The sequence below is a fragment of the Lissotriton helveticus genome, chromosome 12 (assembly GCF_964261635.1).
Source record: "Lissotriton helveticus chromosome 12, aLisHel1.1, whole genome shotgun sequence".
NCBI classification, from domain to species: domain Eukaryota; kingdom Metazoa; phylum Chordata; class Amphibia; order Caudata; family Salamandridae; genus Lissotriton; species Lissotriton helveticus.
Genome location: NC_136073.1, coordinates 829,557,043 through 829,576,926, shown reverse-complemented (window position 1 = coordinate 829,576,926; position 19,884 = coordinate 829,557,043). Strand labels below are relative to the sequence as shown.

Sequence of the window (19,884 nt, the reverse complement as noted above, 5' to 3'; positions counted from 1 at the left end):
GTTCCCATGAAGCACAGGGTCAGACTGATTTGCATATGGCCATGTCTGAACTGGGGTGGCGGAGTGAGCTAAAGAATGGTGATGGATTAAACCCAGATCAGTTGACTGGGGTGAGTGCTTGATTTGCTCAAACGCTCCGTCCATCATCCCCTTTTGTATCGCTAAGTACATATATTGTACTCCTCTTGTTCCCATTTCAATTCTCAACATGCTTTTTCCGCAGGATGGCCCACATTCCTTTTCTCTTATTATTCCATGAAGTTTTCCAATTGACAAATGTATCGTTTTTTGCAATTATATCAATGCTGAAAAAATCAAATATATAACTTCCAGTGTGGGATGGGGTATGCAACAATCTCCTCGCCCTTGACTTTATATCGAATGGGTAAGTCTTCTTAGGGTCTGTAATCATTGAATTTCTTGGAAATTGATCTCCATCTTGTCTCAAAATGGTAGATGAAGCCATAATTTAAGCTCAACACGCCGTAGGATTGTGTTGGGGACAGCCATGTATCTGATCAATAGAGCTGGAGCCCCATGATACGCCTGTTGGGTTTACATTTGCGAGGCTGGTACAAAAATCTACGCTTTCTAACCTCTAAAAGAAAGTTAGTGCCGGGGAAGAGTCACACATTTGTTCCACTAAAAGACAGACATGGGTTGGTGAAAGAGAGCCAGGCTTAGTGCACAGGCACTCACAAGTCATATGTTGAAAGGCCAGCAGAGACTGGAGAGTCAGTGACAAGTCAGGTATTCTGATAGGTAGGTAGGGTTGAGGAAACATCAGTAAAACAAGGCTGTGATGCTAATTGAGGGCAAGTGATGGGGGAAAGTAACTTGTCTGCTAAGATGACGTTGAAAAGCCTGAAAGTCAATTAGCGATGGTAGGCAGCCGCCTCTAGAGAATAAATAGAGCTAAAACAGAGGGCCACCAAATTTCAAGCTCCTCAATATGACACTGATATAGCCCTAAAGCATTCTATAATACAAAATAAAATCCATAGCCCCAAAGAATTTTATAAGAAAAATATTATGTAATACTTTTAATAAATTATAATAGCAAAATATTGAATAAAAATATATTTCCTGTCCATAAATAACTGTTATTTCGCTCAACGGCTCTAATAGCTCGCGGACAAATACAATATCAACATTTATTTATGTTGACTCTACCCAATTGTGAGACATTGCACCTAGCACAAGGTGATTGATAACCTAAAATAAAATGAAATACAAGAAAATTAATATGCACAGAGCTAGGTTTCAATACTTACGGAATCACCAGCTTTACTGCAGGAATCTCTTTAGGGACAGGGAACACCCCTTGCACACCTTTGTTAGGTGTGAAGTGAATCCCTGCCACGCCGACGATGCGGTTTCCAGGAAAGTTGGGGATGACATTTGCAGCACCGTGTGAGGATGCCCACTGCCAGGCCTGGCCCCCGATGAGGATCCCACCACCTCTCTTCACAAACGCAACAAGGTCACCGGCTTGCCGGTCGTCGTAGGCATTCATGCAGTACACTCCGAAGGTATCGGAGAAATTCTCACTGGGCTGGGCAGGAACGCCAGCACTGGTAAGAGATTGGTGCAGGAAATTTAGACTTGAATGGACACCAACCACAGCTTCTGGAGAAGGCTGGAGCCACCTGACAGCATTCTGGAGGAGCCTAGCAAACTTTGGACTATTCAGATACTCATCATGGGTAAGCACCAGGACCCTTCCTTTCCCGTACCAGGAGGCCGCAACCAGAACTTCACCGTTTGAGTTCACCAGCAATGGAAATGGCTTGTCTCCCGAGAGAAGCAGATCACAGGGGGAATCCTTCACCGTGAAATCCAGAACATCGACTCCAGCCACCAATCTGGTGAATGCTTCTGAAGGACTCATGTTTGAAGTAATTTGTTATCTGCAATTCAGAAGAAAAACATGACCACTTTTGATTGGAAGAGGAGAACAGCATTGCTTTAGGGTAGTAACAACAACAGATTTTAAACAGAAGAATGGAGGAAAATTCAACTTACATGGTTATAGGAATGGTGAGTTCTTGCCTCACAAAACAAAAATATTACTCAAGGTTCACAATGTAAGTTAAATGTTTTTAACTTGATTACATGATATTGTTAAGTCAAGTTATTAGAAGACACATGCATAAGCTTCATGGCAGTGTAGAATTAAACAGAACGTGATTAACAAAATTAAGAGAGACTTACTGGTTAAATGCCAAGCATTAGCATCTTTGTTCAAGAGTCACCCGACTTAACAGCGCAAGTGTGGAGGCAGGAGATACAATGCTCAGAAACTGCCTCTGAGGATGCTCTTTTACCTTGAGAGGCTGATCGGGGAGGTGGGACTGGTAACAGGGCGTCGGTGCCGGAGATGGATTGTGGGTTTCTACAGCCTTCACCTAGGGAAATGTGGTGGCTAGGAAGGACAGAGGGCCCGATATAGATCTCGGTGGACGGGTTACACCGTCACAGCGGTGACGGATGTCCCGTCCTCTGATATATATAACCGCTTAACTGCGGCGGCAATTCCGCCGCGGTGCAACGGTAATTCCGCCGCGCTGCAACGGTTTTATTGGGTGGACGGGGCCGCGTCGGCCAACGGACGTGCTCAGCACTTTGGAGGTAGTGCTCGCGACGACCGTTGGCTGACGGGCGCATTGTAGGGGTTAAATCCCATTATATCCTGCGGGATTTATATTTCGGCAGACAAGATATCCGGAACCGATGTGACGGAGAAACCCATCCACCGAGATCTAAATCAGGCCCAGAGTCTTTAATGAACGCCTTGTGCACCAAGGCCGTGGATAAAAAAAAATACTCTTTGCACCTTCGAATGCAAAGGTTATTTCTAGAAGTACCTTGCGGCCCATCATGGAAACCCTATTGAGTGTCAGGTTTCTGCATTTGTTTGGTGCCCATTGTTTCACCTGCTTTTGTACCTGATTTAAAATAATCTTCTCTTGAATGGGCGTAGGTGTGAGCCGACATACCCTGCGCCACCCAACAAAATATTTATTGAATAACGAAAATCCACTTCGGGGCAAATCCTCACCATGAGAGCACAGTTTTAACCCTTGTTATTCTATTTTAGGCAAAGCATTGTAGGCGAAGCTGCCAGAAAGGTATTGTTATGGTCTACATCGCACATTCAGATGAGAAAGCCATTGTCGCAACATGACACGCCGCGTCATGGAATTGTTTAGTATCCAGTGCTTATGGCACCTTCTGGCTGCCTCAAGGCGCTGAACAGCTCAACAGTAATCATCTCTGCGCTCCTTTATTCTGAGCCTTTCCTCAGGACATGACAGGCCTTGCACCACCGGTTCTACCACAAAAAGGTGATTCTGAAAAACAGTACTGAGCACTCCTAGTCCTCAGGGTTTTTTTTTTCTTTTTAAATAAGTTTTTATGAAACACTAATGCACAATATAAACCCATTAGCAAAAACTGCCCAGTACCCCAACTCTGCTCCACCAGTGTATTTAGTCATTATTTTTACACAAAGTATACACTTGTAAAACTAGAACAAATACTACAGAGAGTGCATTGTAGGAATAAAGTGCACCTTGGCTGTTTCACACGGTCTAATTAAATGTGAGGTCACATGCCAGATAGAATCACATTCCAAAAGATAGAAAGCTTAGATAAAAGAAGGAGCCTGTGGCTAGCTCCTTGCCAGATTACTACTCTGGAAAGTCACCCTTGCCAAGTGGTTGTATGTCATACGAAACACCGTCCGCCAGCCTTAACAAGGGCTCCTGCCTAAGTAAGTATAAAATCTACAACACACTTTACGCCTGCCTACTTACGCCTCCGGTAGAGGACCACAGGTTTTTCTCCTGGGTGGCTGATGCCAGAACTTATAAAATAAAGGTGCGAAATGGATTTCCTAGTTGATCACCAATTACATTTTCAGCAAAGACCTGACACAAGCTTGTGCAACCCAGTGTAAAATACACTGAGCACAGTGTATGGTGGGTTGATGGCTCAGTGGTCTAATGATCTTCTCCAGGTCGATAAAGTGAGTACCACTGAGTCTGGAACAATAAACATCCATTACCTGTTGGTAGTACAAGACCCCTCTCTAGTGGTGAAGGCCATCAGTTTCCTGCCAGTACCTGATTTGCTGCAATCTGCCTACTCCATGGTGTAGGGATTCCTAGTTGAGGTCATTGATTTAGAATTTGTATTAAATGGGCGACTGTTAGACATTTTAAACCTAGGGCCAATGTTGCACGCGTCTGTGACAAGAATTCCATCATTAGGCAAGTCAGAGACTTCCCTGTCACTGTGCCACTTCTCCCAGCCAAACCCTTATACACCGGTTTACATATTACAGTTTAATCCTGTCTGCTGTGCATGGCTGCTCGGCCACTTCTTCACATGTATAGGTTTGCCAAGTTGCTTTACATATGGCATACGTTTGCAACAAAAAAAAACTGTAGGCTTGTTAAGGCTAGAAGTGTTGAGTTTGCCAATGCTTGTTTGTAGATAATTCCACATGGATCTAACGCCTATGTCAAAAGTCGGCGCCATCCCCTAGAATATACATTTGCCAGATCTGTATTTTTAAAGCATTAAATCGGTTTCTTCTGCACTTAAGATTAATAAAATATGCCTGGTGTGCATCGTCTGGCAATCTTGAATACCTGGGCATTCTCATTCATTTTTTCTTCATATCTGCCTAGTCTAATTTCCAAATGTAAATAAAATCATTTTTCGCGATCAGAGTATTAATTGTGCCATTCATTCTCTTAAGAGCAGCCTTCAGACTCAGACACAAAAACCGACTGTCTGTGTTGACTATTCAAATGACCACGGCTGAATGATTTAGGATGTAATAATACATTCTAATTAATAAAACGTGTACATTCTTGTTAAGTAAAATATGAACACATAATTGGTTTGTGGGTGTATCTTTTTAATTTAGCCAAACTTCAGTTCACGAGTCAGAATTCCAGCAAGGTCAATTCAGCTTTACATCCTTCTGAGGTCGGCGTATAAAGTAGTACCATTAAATTCGGCAATAGTAACAGCTTTTATTAACAGCTCTAAGATAAAGCAGAAATGTGGTAAGAAGTGTCATTTAAAATGCAAAGCATTACTATTGATATTATTAAACAACAACTAGGAAAAAAAAGTTTAAAAAGTGAGCTTTGCACAAAGCCCTTGGTTCCAAAAACTATTGTTTGATCTTCTTAGACATGACAATGGTACAACTGATTAGGCACTTTATGTATGGGGTACATAAACCCCTGCCATACATTATATGCACACTGGAAATCACTGAGGAGTTCCGTGACCATATAGAGGACAGAGACCCCAGGCTAAGTTCCTTTATAAGACCTTGGAACGCTGAGGTGAATTGCAATTTCCTTTAAATGTACTGTGGGGTGTACTTTAATCCTTATAATACATCATGAGACAATCGCCTTGGTGAGTTGCTCTTTCGTTTGCAAACCGAGAGGATGTTTATAAACGTGAAGAATAAAAGTAGAATTTCTAGTCCAAAATGAAACACTCAAAAAACAGATATTTGTGACAAAAAATGTTAATATCAGTTTAATATAAGTCAAATTAAAAAAAAGCTGTTCCTCAAAATCTTGATGGCAGTGAGAATCTATGGTTCCTATAATTACCTAAACATGTGGAAAAATTAACATGCTGCCATAAATATCTCCTGTCTGCTTATATCATCTAGAAAGAGAAAGCACAAATAGAAAAAAAGCAAGGTTTCATTTCCTTCTTTAAACAGCAGCTTTAATTCCACTCTATGTCCTGCCTTTCCCCTGGTTCTAGCTAGCAGCTGGCATCTTGAAGTCATCACTACACTGCAATAAGTTATTAAAAATATACTAGTAATTGTTATGATGAATTTATGAATAGCTCGTGTCAATAATAAAAAAAAATAAGACAAGAAATACCTTTTTGCGTTTAAGATTAAGAGCTTCCAGCGAGCTCGTATGTCGTTAACTTAAACTTTTAGAGTTTTGGTGCAATCACCAAACTACAGTTACCGACCCCCATCCAGGTAACAAAGGGTTAGTAGCGCCGCGAACCTGAAAGCTCCTTATATGTGACAGCTTTGAAGCACTGATCGCCTAAAAGTAAAAGTGCAAAATTCCGAGAAATGAAGCAGCTTACCTGCCTGGCTCTTCCCTCCGAGTCTGTGTCACAGCAGTTTTCTCTTCCTCCCTTGCTGATGGGTCTGTGCAATCTGGCTCTTCTATCTGCCAATGGAACGCAGGGAAGAACGCGCGCACAGGTCTCTGGGAGTTGTAGTCCCCCAGGCGTCAAACCCGCCTAAACTAAATTCTGAGTCAGAAACCGCACTACATCCTGCGGGGATTAGGGAAACAGGACAGAGAGGCTGCTGTGAGGGAGGGAGGCAGCCGGGGAGCCGAGGGAGAATGGCTTCCCTGTCAGAGCCCTGGAGAGCCGGCCAGGGCAAACACTCCCGGCCTCACACGCCCATGTCTGGCCCGGCCCATCCGAGAGCCGAGGCCGCGGCTTTAGGAATGCAGGCAGAAACGGGGAGTTGTGCAGCAAAACCGCCAACACAGGTTGTCACTGTTCACCCCTTCGTCTCTGCCAGGGGAACTGGTTTGGGCACCCTCCCACCTGGTAGAATTGTCACCTGGCCAGCATTTGACCTGTGTTTTTTGTCCTTCCCTGGAAAAAAATGTGGAAAATGTACCGTGGTCCGTGGCCTGTAATTTTCCCCAGTGAAATATATGTATAAAACAAAATGAATGAAAAATGACTTCAAAAGTTTTGTTTACAGTTGTCTTAACTGTTCATAAATGATTTTTTAAAGTAAAGGTAAGCGTTCCTTGATAAATAATACTATATGGGATTTTAATAATTTAGGGCTGCGGTTCTGAATTGCAGGAAGGGATGGTGCCAACAGGCAGTAAGCTTATTTTGCGCCGGCCTATCAGTTTTTGCACGACAAATTCTGCTGGGTAAAGTCTGTTGAAATTTGTGCACATAAAAATATGCAAAATTTAGAGTTCTCCAGTTTGGAATGGGAGAAACCATGTAGTGGTATCGCCTTATCCTCAGTTCCGACCTATGGACCTCGCAATAAGAAGGTAATAGGGAAATATGGGAAAAAAAAACCCTAAGGCATTGTGGTTTCCACCAATGGCATTACTTCGAGATATTCCAGTTCAAAATGAGGAACATCTGCTTCAAGCAGATCTTCGCCTCGCCTGAAATTCACAACCTATACAACTAGGCATTTATTTTTCTGAGAAAGCTGATAATCCTACCACCGGAAGCTACATTCCAGTAGGTACCTCAGAGGTGAAACATAAGTTTACGCCTCACATTATCGCGGCCCTGCAGATATTTCTGCAGCCCAGTCTGTAATACAGATTGCGCTGGTGCAAAATGTGTGCTTTCAAGGTCACATGGGGATTTGATCAATTATAGGGGGCGTGGCCTTCATCAATTATAGGAGGCGTGGCCAGATACAAATAAAAACACTTTTAATGCAGCATCTGCACTCTATTACAGATGTAGAGGCAACGAGGCCATCAGCAGGTGCACTGACAGCGCTGCCCTTGGAAGTATGGAAAGGGATGCGATCCCACGGAACCCCAAGATATCCACCTGCAGGCCGGTGAATTCAGTGAATGCGCCATCTTGGATAGGGACATCTGCCCACTTTCAAATGCAGGCCTTGTTGCCCTAAGCGTTGAAAAGCATACCAGCAGTGAGAAGCGTGGGAGCGACTTCAGGTGTGCCACGCGCAGACTGGAACAGTGTGCCCTACGTGTATTTTTACTGCCCGGTAGTGTATCTGCCTGCCAGGACTTCTTCAGGCTTTTTCCCCATCCTGGTCCTTCAATACAATGCATTTCAGTGGGAACTTTAAATGAGAGCAGCATTTTATTGGGCGTGGCCCTAAGTCACATTTACTTTAGGCTCTCCTTATTTCGCAGTTTTCTAGGCCCCATCACCTTGTCCCTGGTGGTAGGTCTGCAGACAATTCCCTCATGCATGAGAACTCTTACAGCATCTGGGAAATGCACTCTGTAAGTACAGGTGGCTGAGCATCATTATAGCATTCCATTGATCACTTTTTATTTTTCTTCGTGAATTGACAATAGTGAGAGGCATATGCCCAGATGCAGATCCAGTCTCTTACTGTTGAGACCAATGTGGACCGAAACATGTCTAGGGTTGCTTGTATTCATATAGAGGTAAAACGCTGTGCAATTGGAAAAGGACTTTGGATTTGGGACAGTGCAGAACGGCGTTGCACAAGTGTTTGGTTCCTGTCCATAGTTTCACAGTTAGTAAAAACCAGATAGATTAGATAAAGTGATGCATTCAGGCCAGTAGCTTGAAAGGAAGCAGAAACTTGAAAGTCTAAATACAACAACATTGAACATGCTCCCCATCTCCGGCTGCCTCACAGCCATCCATCTCACCTTCGGAAAAAAACCTTGAAATAAATGTTTTCTGAATCTCTAGCTGCAGGGCTGAGAAGTTGAGAAACTTTTCATCTGGTTTCTGAGCTCTGGTTATGTGCCTGTTCATATGTATCTAAGTTGTTGACTTTGCACACTTTCTGCTAGCCTGATGGGATTTATGTGTCAGAGTTTTGTTTGTTTAGTGACCTATTGTCTGGGTTGGCTTCTGTGGGTGTGGATCCCACAACCACAATGTCATACATATCAATCTCTTGCTCACAGACAAAACGAGGGTGTGATAAGGGCTTGTGGTCCGGGTTTGTCTAGTTCTAAATTCAAAGAATACCCATTTTGTTTCTGTGTGCGTGCACTCAGGTGCTTTGTTTCTCATAATTTCCCTTAGGGTCCTCTAGTCTTGGATTCAATTCAGTCAAACAGGTAACCTACTATGGCCGAAAATTCGTTCCGCTCGCGGAATTTGCGGATTTTCCGCAATTTCGCGATCCGCGAATCCCACCAAATTGCGGAAAAATCCGCGAATCCGCGAGCGGGACACATTTTTTCCAGGAAGCACTTACAGGGTTACAGCAGGTGCCCAAGTTGAAGCTAATTTCTTTGTAACCATTTACAAAATTGTTACAAAGAAATTAACTTCAACTTGGGCACCTGCTGTAACCCTGTAAGTGGTTCCTGAGCGGCTCCTCCTTGCCTACTTGCCACTATTCTCTGACCCTGCTCTGACCCTCGAGGCAGGGTCAGAGAATAGTTACAAGTATGGCACGAGGCTCCTGTCCCAAAAATTAAACCTCAACAGGAAGCACATACAGATAAGTAACATGAGCCCGAGTTGAAGCTGAAATTCAGTAGCGTTTTTATCAGCCAAAACATTAGTGAGCACGTTGAGGCTGGGCAAGTGTGCTTTAACCCCATCCCTGCAGTCGAAAATTAGCTGTAATACTCGAGGGAGGTCTTTGCATCCATGAGTTTCTCGAGCGCGATCCCCTTGTAGTTCCTGTGTCCAGGAGGCTGCTTTCTCCTCACCTACTGCCCTGATCGCTCTCTGACCCTTTACACAAGAGGCATGTGCACACGCATAGAAGCCCCGCACCACACACTAGCAGTATCAAACATTTTTCCCGCCCTTTCCCAACTATGATGGACAGCTCACTCAAGGGACCTCGGTGCCTTTTGGCGTGGTGGCAAAGTTACAGGCACACATGGTCACTGGGGACAAATCATCTGCCCCTTTACGCAGCTGCAGTGTAGGAAAAGCACTATACCATTACCCAACAAGGTAGCACTTACTGATTAGCCAGTAGAAAGTACGCCAGTTAAGTATGGTGCAAATCGCAAAAAAATCCACGATTTCCCGGGAAAATCCACGAATTCGCAGATTTTTTTGCGATTTTGCACAAATTCGTGGACCGCAGATCCGCAAAATTCGCCCATACAGAAACCTAGCACTCCGTGTCTCTTTAGTGTTAGCTAGGATAATCAGCAAAGACTTAGTCCAGGGCGTCGGAAGGCTCTGGAACTCCAAGTGTAGGGTCAGGTATTCCTTGTGCAGAAACCCCCCTTATCATCTTGATCCAGGTTGGGCTTGACCGTTTTGCAGCTCAGAATGTGCTTCATAGAGTTTTTGATGTTGCACCATGGCAGAGTACTCGTACCTTCTGGGATTGCGGTCCTCGACCGCGTGTAACACCTTTTGTCAAGGGAGTCTGGTCTGCATTTTCATGGCATGGCCAGAATGCTGATTGATTGCGGTTGATAGTTTGTGGGTCAAAGGCCCTTTCTCTGTGCCACTGTTGGCGTGGTTGCTTAATTAGCTCATCTAGTAGTATCTGTGTAGTGAGCCATTTATGGGCATGATGAAGGTGGCGGTGGCAGTAGTGTTGATGTTGTAAAGTGTACCTCAGGTTGTTTTGGGTCTACGCTGTATCTCCATTAAGCTATCATAGAGCAGACAGGTGATTTTTTTGTTTACATCAGCAGGTGGAAAGTCACTCTGTGGCCTACAAGATGCTTATAGCTTTGAAAGGAGAGACCATTGCCATGGCCACTTGCTCAGACCTAAGAGAAAGAGATGTGCCCTGTGCTCTTCCCCTTGTCCTGTGGTCAGATCAGGGGGTTTATTGCAGCCCCTGAAACAGACTCTGACTGACAGGGTCTTTCTGGAGTAAGTTCATACTAGGCATGGGTGGTAAATTTCGTTCCGCTCGCGGAAATTGCGATAATTTGACATTTTCGCGTTCCGCAGAGAGCGCGAAAATGTCAAAATTTCGCAATGTGCCGCGAAACGGAAGTTTTTCTTGCTCGCGCTTTGTTATGTTATGTTAATTTTTGTCTTTTATAGCGCACGGCTACTCCGTGGAGTGTCCCGGCGCTTTTAATAAAACCATCACAGAGTAACACAACACATTGAAGCAAGGAGAAACAGGGAACAGAAGCAAACTACTGGGCAAAAAGCCAGGTTTTAAGGCCCTTCCTGAAAATCAGCAGATTAGAAGTGCTGCGAAGTGACAAAGGCAGCGTGTTCCACATCTGTGGTGCCAACAGCCCAAAAGAGCGGCCCCCAATGCGAGCCTTTTTTACTCGAGGGACCACAGCCAGAAACAGGGATTCAGACCTCAAGGAACGGGTCGGATGGTAAAAGACCAGCCTCTTCTGGAGATATTTTGCCCCCGAAACATGGAGAGCCTTATGGGCCAAGGTCAAGGCCTTAAACACTATCCGTTTCCGGACAGGCAGCCAGTGGAGCGACTGCAGGAGTCCCGAAACTCTGGCGCGCCTATAAAGGCCAAAAATGGCCCGCGCAGCCGAGTTCTGGACCACCTGGAGCCGTTGCAGAAGGTAGTCCGGCAGGCCAAGATACTGGACGTTGGAATAGTCCAATCTTGAGCCGATTAAGGCCTGCACCGTCAACTTCCTGTGATCTACTGATAGTAAAGGAAAGAACTTACGCAGCATCCTAAGCAGACCAAAGCAAGTTCCCGAGAGACCAAGAATCTGAGATCTTAACGCCAGGCCGTTATCCATCTTAATTCCCAGATTCTTAGCCAGCTGGGACTAATGTGCTGGAGGAAACATGTTAACCGGCCACCATTCCTGCCAGTCCGGATCGTGAAGGCAGCCGAAGAAGAGTACCTCAGATTTGTCTGAGTTGCATTTGAGGCTGTTCAGCTGGAACCATTCGAAGACAGCCCCAAGGCACTCACCGATACTCTCTCCATCAAACTCTTCTCCTTTCCTGCACGCAAAAAGGAGCTGAGTATCGTCAGCATAGGATACGATCTGGGCCCCATAAGACTCCGCCAGTGCCGCAAGAGGGGTCATAAAGATGTTGAAAAGTGTCGGGCTCAACACAGAGCCCTGCGGAACTCCGACTCCCAAAGGCGGCATCACGGCAGAGCTGGGTGGGGCCCACACCGTTTGTCGGCGACCAGCCAAAAACGATCTAAACCAGCTGAGCACCGTCCCCCTCAAACCGATCTCATGGAGTCTGATGAGGAGACCCTCATGGGGGACGGTATCAAAGGCCGCCGACAGGTCCAGCATGATAAGCATGGCTTTGCCTCCCGAATCCCGCACCTCTTTAATAGCCTCAGACACCTCCAAGAGCGCCGTCTCGGTGCTTAAATTGGGGCGGAAGCCAGATTGGGTGGGGTGCAGGAGACTGTAAGATTCCAGGAAATTGGAAAGCACAATATGAACATGCCTCTCCAGAATCTTCGCCAGCGCCGGGAGGAGAGAGATTGGCCTATAATTGGCCAAGGCCTCCGGGTCAAGACCAGGCTTCTTGAGAAGAGGAATGACCATCGCCTGTTTCCAAGCCTGCGGAACCACCCCCGACTCAAGGAAAGATTCAGGAGCGGGTTCGCCAGTGGGTTTATAACATCGGCCATTTTCGCGAATTTGGCCGGACATGGGTCAAGAGGCGAGCCCGACTTAAGATTAGCCGTAAGTGCCAACGATGAAGAAATCGAAAGAGGTGGAAAGGCCGCCAAGACTGGGCCCACAAAAGGCCGCGAACCTGACCCATCTTCACAGCTCCAAGGAACTTCAAATACCCTCAGGGGAAAAGAGTCCTGGATCAGTTTGATCTTGGAGGTGAAAAAATCAGCGAGAGCCGAAACCCAAGAGTCCGGTGGGGCGGCCTGAGTTGAATTAGTTTGTGCGGCTGTGAATTCCCTGACAATTGTAAAAATCTCCTTGCAGGAGTTGGAGGCCGCCTCTATCCTTCTAGCATAGTAGCCCTTTTTCTCCAGGAGGATGTCACGATGGTAGGCCTTAAGCGCGGTCCTATAGGCAAGCCTGGCTGCTGGATCATACTGAGAGCGCCAGGCTCTTTCCGCCACCTTACACTGCCTACGAGAAGCCGGCAGTGCTTCGGTGAACCAGGGGGCAGAAACCCGTTTCGATGTTACTCGGGGGGCCATCACGGGGGCCAGATCGTTCAGCCTATCCGTGAGCCACACCTGCAGGGCCTCTACATCCCTCTCCAGGTCACCCGAGAAAGGGCAGGGATCACATGATGCCTGAGCCAGCATTGCTGGAGTCACCCGATGAAGGGCCCTGGAGGCTCGCCCCAGCTGTTTGGGAGCGGTACTAGATGGCTTACTGGTACCTAGTACAAAAAATTTCGCCAGGCTATGGTCCAACCAAAGCACCGGCAGAAGTGACATGACCTCGATTGGGGACGTGGAGAAAACCTGATCTAAGGTATGACCCCTTGCATGCGTTGGCCCAAAAAGATAAGGGGCAAGGCCAAGGGGAGCCGTAATCTCCATCAGCTTGATCACATCAGGGTCCAGACCCTCATCCATATGGAAGTTAAAATCTCCCGCCAAGATGCAGTGCTCCGCTCTCAGAGCCAGCACAGAGATGGCCGACTGAAGCTCATCAAAGAAAGAGCCTGTCAGTCCAGGGGGCCTATACACTAGGAGCCCCTTGAGGGATTGATGCGGCGACAGCGCTATAGAAAAAGCGAGGGCTTCAGATCCAGAGATGGTATCCATAGGAATGATGGTGCAAGTGGCAGACTTCTTCACCACAAGTGCCACACCCCCGCCCCTCCCACCCTGTCTATCTTGTCTAAAGATATTGTAATCGGGGGGAATTGCTATAGCTATGTCAGGATTAGACGAGTCCTCAAACCAGGTCTCTGTCAGCATCAGGCACAGCGGCTTTTCAGCGACTAGCAGATCGTAAATATCCTGCGCATGCCTACGTGCAGATCTAGTGTTAAGAAGCAGACAAAGATGCTTCACACTGTACGCCTCCCTACTCGGCAAGGTGACCGGGGCATAGTCTTTAAAAATGTGTTCTCGCGCACGCAGTAGCATCCCTGCGTTCGCCAACGAGTTTTCCTATGTTGGATTGTTGGTAGCCGGTCGAGCTATCCCGTGTGAGTTTGCGATCGCGAACACGTCATTCGAGACCCCGAACAGGAAATAAGCATCGCGAGCGGGCGGGACAAGTGAAAACAAGATGGCAACCGCATGGGGAAAGCTGGCGAGACATTTTTCAACGCGTTCACGCAGAAAATAACAGGCGGGGGAAAAAAACTTCTGCGTCTTCGCGATATTTCTGTGTGTTTGCGGAGATTTTTGACATTTTGCGATAGTTTGCGAAAGTGAATTTCGCAAATTCCGCCCACCCCTAGTTCATACCCACTTTGATTACTATGGAATTTTGACCCTCACTATGGTATCTGAAACACTTCATGTATTAAAGTGTGCTTCATCACCAAGGAATTGGCATTTACATAAAAGAAAATGCATTTGAAAGTGTTTGTCACTTTCCTCTATGACTCAGCATCTGGCGGCCTTTTTGGACTTTCTCCAAGTACAAGGTCCTTGGGACTTAAGTTGACCCTTGACATCAGCATAACCCCCCTTTAGTTACTGCAGTGAAGCTCTGTGCATCATGACCAATAAAGGATTATGTGAGGGCAGAATTCTTGTTGCTGCCCATATGTGGAGCCAGCACTGGGCTCTGGGACTGAGGAAGAAGCTCATGCAGAGATGTGACAAGTAGGAGGGGACAGAGGAGATAACTATTGAAAAGAGGCCCACACATAAATGTAAAAACCACGGAACCCAGCCGCTTCGAGCCCTGCCCTATTGATCTGCTGTGTATGGGAGGTACCCCTGCCAAGGTGTGGTAAATAAATAATTAATTACCGGTACTATTTTTCTATGCATTAACTGAAAAGGATAGCTCAATAAATAAGAGGCAGGATCCGTGATATCTGAGTCAGAATGGGCTTTAATCAGATGGCTCGAGCCAATGGACCATCGGGTTCCATCACCTGCAAAGGCTCAGGAAGACACAAGGGGGAAAGAAAAAGCCTCGCGCAAAAAGGGACAGCTAGCTTTTCATTAACATTATACAGTATATATAGTAAAACAGTACAATTGCATTGCATACAGTAGGCGTAACAAGTGACAAACGACAGATAAGAACATATGGGCGTACAAAGAAGGCGTGCACAGGGCGTGCACGGAGACATGTGATGTAAATGTCACAGAAGTGTCATGAAGTGTCATGAATGGGTGGATACATGGAGGGGGCTACCTGAGCAGCTGGAACCTTTAACCTACTGGTGCGCGCAAACGGACCATGACGTGTAACTAGGGAGAGCTGGGGGCTCTGACTTCTGCACTAGAAGAGGAGACTAAAGTCTGAGATGTCAGGACGACATGTACCTATAGCATATCTCGTGTTTGGAGTACATGTTGATAGAATCTAAATGTCATCAGGGCAAAGGCTACTTGTCACTAAGGCTGGTGCATGCATATATTCTACATGTATTGCGTGTGCTATGAATCTTCTATGGATATTAATTCAGTAATTCTCTTGCATGGAGACAGAAAGACTAGACTATAGCTGAAGATGTTTATGCGGTTCGTTAGCTTAGGAATGTGAAGCCGGGGAGCTGAACTGATAACTGTAAGCATAACATATTCTTGGCAGACAGGCAGGCAGGCCAGGCCGGGCACCGCGCTGCTTGGCAGGAAATAAGTGAAGGGTCAGGGATGCGGGAGGGGCTGCATCGCTCCTCGAAGTGTTTTCAGGAGACTTGAGACTCGAATCTGGTGTCCGGGCCCTATGAGGCCTAGAAACGGGTGCAACTCGATGAGTTAACGTGCACAATGAAAAGACGTTGGCAACATAGGCCTAATACTCGTTGCTTTCACGAGGACTGGATAACTGGCATACTAACGTTGGACACAACTATAATTGCATCTTTATTCGGTCAAGGGGGTAAATATGCATATCGATCATGCACATATGACATATAATGGGGAACACGTAGGGACACATGACAGGGCAAAATTCGATTTTCCTCATTCCCTACGTTTCCTTCAGGAAACATCAATATTCATGATACCATCTATCTGTTCATATAGCATCATTTGCTCGTCTCTTATCTTCTTGGAACGGGACTTAGAACTAGGAATACAAGAGGTAGCGCACAAGCCGCAAATCGCAGGGCCACATTGTAAACAGAGACAGCAACTGAATATGATCATTACTACGATTCCTAGGAATGACAGTACTTTCCATCCCCAGGCAGATATTATACTCCAGAGCCAACCGGACCATGTCCAGGTGCCTGGATTCTGGTGTAACTGATGGGCTATCTTATGAAGTCTTGTTATAGCTGAATAAACAGACGGTGCGTTATTAGGAATGAAAATGCAACAACTAGATCCGATGACTCTACAAGCTCCGCCCCTATCGGCCAGTATGACGTCAAGGACAAGGCGGTTTTGAAGAACGACAAACCTCATAGCAGATTGTTCTTCTGTTAAGTTACCTAGAGCAGAAGTAGTCTCATTCACTACTGCTTCAAGGGTTCTGGTTAACCTACGTATTAGCTTACTATTCTGGACAGGACCTATGAAGAAAAAGAAACCTTTATTGAAGTCTGTATATTGTTCTAAGGCAGTTTCAGTTTGATCGACAATTGGGGACTCGATCTCCCTTCTATGTCTGACGTGTACTAGATGTGTGTTTCTGTGATAATCGGATGGGGCTAGGAAAACTGGTGGCAGTAGGAAGGCAATGTAACATGTTCCATCCCAATCTAGGGGCAGACGTACATATGCGGTCTGACCACACACAAAATATGAATGACGTGAGGCTTTGAAAGCAGACTTCCCACTGTCACTATACTCGACCACAGTATTACAATCACTGTGTCCTAGAAGTACTGAACCATTCTTCCTGACACATAATTCGCCTTTCACTGGTAAAACTGTAATAGCAGGCAAGTCTGGAGTAGTCTCGGATTGAACATTCAAAACCATGAAATTCGAGGAGAAATTACCTAGATCATATACTTCATTTTCTAGATCTAACCCTGTTCTATGGGAAAGACCTTCCTTGTCTGCGAAACATGTTCTATTCAGAAGGGACTTATCGTCTGAGGATGACGTTATCGTAAACCATGCTCCACACGAACCATTGTGTGAAAACGGATAGGGAAAAAGTGGCAGAACTCCCTTCGGTGTCTGGAAAGGGGGGAGTCGACCACACACCCAACAATTTGTGGCATTGCTAATCTGGTGTGAATAGTGTAACATTCGGATAAAAGTATTGTTGCGCATGGCAAGTCGATAGGATAACTCGTGAGGGGGTAGTTCACTAAAAGTGTGCTCTACTGTATCATTAGAAGACAAATGTACATGTGAATCAATAGGAGGAAAAAATACATGTAAAACATAACTTATGCATGTAACCGTAAGACTCAGAAATAACATAAATAATAAAGTGATAATATATCTGCTGCGCAAATTTTTACAGTAATGTATTTTCTTGGAGTTTCGTCTAACTCTCTCACTATGGGGGTCTATCTCATACATGTCAGGAACCTGTCTAACCGCTTCACCCGAGAGGGACTTAAACAATTAAACTGTCTGACTTGCTAGACCGTAGTTTGTTTTTATACTCCTGCTGCGGAGTTTTCTCTAGCAGGGGAAGTTTAGAGTCAGTATCTGGGCAGTCCTTGAGAAAAGTCTTTGGACGGAGTCCATGAAAACGCTTGATGTGGCTGGAGTGAAGCCAGCCTTTTCTTCCTTCTAGCTTTACGGCGGTCCTTGTGGTCATCAGAACAAGTTTTGGCTCTTTCCAGCGGGGCTCCAGCGGACTTGAACGATCGAAATTCCTCACGAGTACTAGGTCGCCAGGAATGACCTCGTGCGGTTTCACTTGAGTGTTGTCTGGAAAGGCAGCCGCAACCTGTGAACGACAAGAGAGTAGTGCAGACATCAAGGAAGCCAGGTAATCTGTCAGCATATTACTGTCTACATCGGTAATTTTACGTGGCATCGGTGTACCCCACATGTTCGGGGGACGACCGAAAACAACCTCGAAAGGTGACAAACCTGAACGGGAGTGAGCGACCATTCTCATGTAAAAAAGGGCGACTGGCAGGGCTACCATCCAATCTACGCCTTTCTCTGCGCAAACCTTTGCAATGCGGATTTTCAGAGTCTGATTATGTCTCTCGACGAGGCCAGCTGCCTCGGGGTGTCGTACGCAATGGAACTTCCACTGGTACCCTAACAGAAGGATACTTGTTTCATGAGTTCGGATGAGAATGGCTGGCCGTTGTCTGAATACACGACCCTGGGCAAACCATAGCGAGGGAAATACTCACGAACCAACTGCCTGGCAGTGGTCGCAGCAGTGTAATCTGGGACTGGATATGCTTCTGTCCATCTGGACAAAGCGCATACAACTACGAGGACATACTTGAAACCTCGACATCGATCCATCTGAATATAATCCATCTGGAGGACTTCAAAAGGGTGGTCAGGAGGATGGAATCCACCTTGTTCCACCGGAACACCTTTACCTGGATTGAACTGACAACATATCATGCAGGTACGTACTTTCTGTTTAGCTGCTGCTCGTAAATGCTTGTTATACCAAATGTTCTGGATGCTGTCTAACATGGCTTTCTCTCCTAAATGTGCTGGACTATGTGCGGTGTTAATAATGACTTGAACCATAGAGTCGGGGAGAAACCATGTGGCTTTTCCCTTCGTCAACCATCCCTGATCTGTCTGGACCCCTCCTTGTTCAGACCATTTCTTGATTTCATCGGGAGTAGCATGTGACTGTATGTCTAGTACATCTTGTGTAGGGTCTTTAACTGTCATACAAGTAGTCGGATCTGGAACATCTATCCTGGTCGTGTTAACTGGAATGTCTGGAGTCTGAGCTGTACGCTTGGCTGTTCGATCTGCTAGATCGTTACCTTGGGAAATGGTGTCAGTGGCTTTCGTATGTGCTTTGCACTTCATAATGGCAATGGCTTTCGGTAAATGTATTGCTTCTAACAGAGCTTGAATGAGGGGACCATGCTGAATCTTGGCTCCATGAGAGGTCATGAAGCCTCTTTCTTGCCAGAGTACTCCAAAGTCGTGAACGACTCCGAATGCATAACGTGAATCTGTATATATGTTTACTTTCAGGTTCTTGGCTCGTATGCAGGCTTGGGTCAGAGCAATGAGCTCTGCTGCTTGAGCAGACAAGGTGTCAATACGATGTGTTTCTATAACTTCAGTTTCAGTAGTCACTGCATACGCGGCTACTAACTCTCCTGAACTTGTTCTCATACATGAACCATCCACATAAAGTGTCAGGTCTGGATCAGGTAATGCAATGTCTGTCAAGTCTTGTCTTGGCTTTGTTATGGTGTTAATAACTTCCACACAGTCATGTGTGGCAGGGTTTGATGTAATCGAGGGTAACAGTGTAGCAGGATTTAAAATGTTGCAGCGTCTGATTTCTATGTGTGGCTGAAACAGTGTCAGTTCATATCCTGTTAAGCATGCAATTGTCAAGTGCTGAGTCTGTGTTCGGTTTAAAAGAACTTCCACAGAGTGTGGAACTTGTACTGTCAGGGAGTGTCCTAACACTATGGAATCACTTTGTCTGATAGCTAGAGCTGTGGCTGCAACTGACTTGAGGCACGCAGGCAGAGCCTGGGCTACTGGATCTAATGTGCTAGAAAAATAAGCACAAGGCTTGTGTTGTCCTGCTTGATCTTGTGTGAGAACAGACAATGCTGTACCATCACGTTCAGTAACAAAAAGTGTAAAAGGCTTACTGTAGTTTGGTGTCGCTAACACAGGTGCATTACATAAAGCTTTCTTTAACTCATTGAAAACAAGTGTATGTTCCTGGGTCCAAGGGAGGACAGTCGATGTGGCTGCCTCCTGTGTCGTTAACTGTATCAGTGGTTTGGCTAGATATGCATACTGAGGAATCCATTGTCTGCAGTAAGAAGTGAGGCCGATAAAAGCTCGTACCTCCTTCTGTGTCTTGGGCTGTGGAAGATGTGCTATTAACTGGATACGGTCAAGTGTCAACTGTCTACCCCTCTTGGACAGTAAGTGTCCAAGGTATACCACTTGCTGGACACAGAATTGCA

General features: G+C 45.8%; 1 protein-coding gene across 1 annotated transcript in view; it reads right to left on the bottom strand.

Annotated features, from left to right (window-relative positions):
• LOC144798971 (TRPM8 channel-associated factor homolog) overlaps positions 1–6,453 on the bottom strand; it is a 31,673-nt gene extending 25,220 nt beyond the window's left edge. Inside the window, exons 1-2 of the mRNA XM_078670111.1 lie at positions 6,154–6,453; positions 1,275–1,910 (exon numbers count right to left, since the gene is read on the bottom strand). Coding sequence (XP_078526237.1) covers positions 1,275–1,891 — 617 coding nt within the window. The 5' untranslated portion in view covers positions 1,892–1,910; positions 6,154–6,453. The remainder of the gene's footprint in view (positions 1–1,274; positions 1,911–6,153) is intronic.
• Between the last annotated feature and the right edge of the window lie 13,431 nt (positions 6,454–19,884).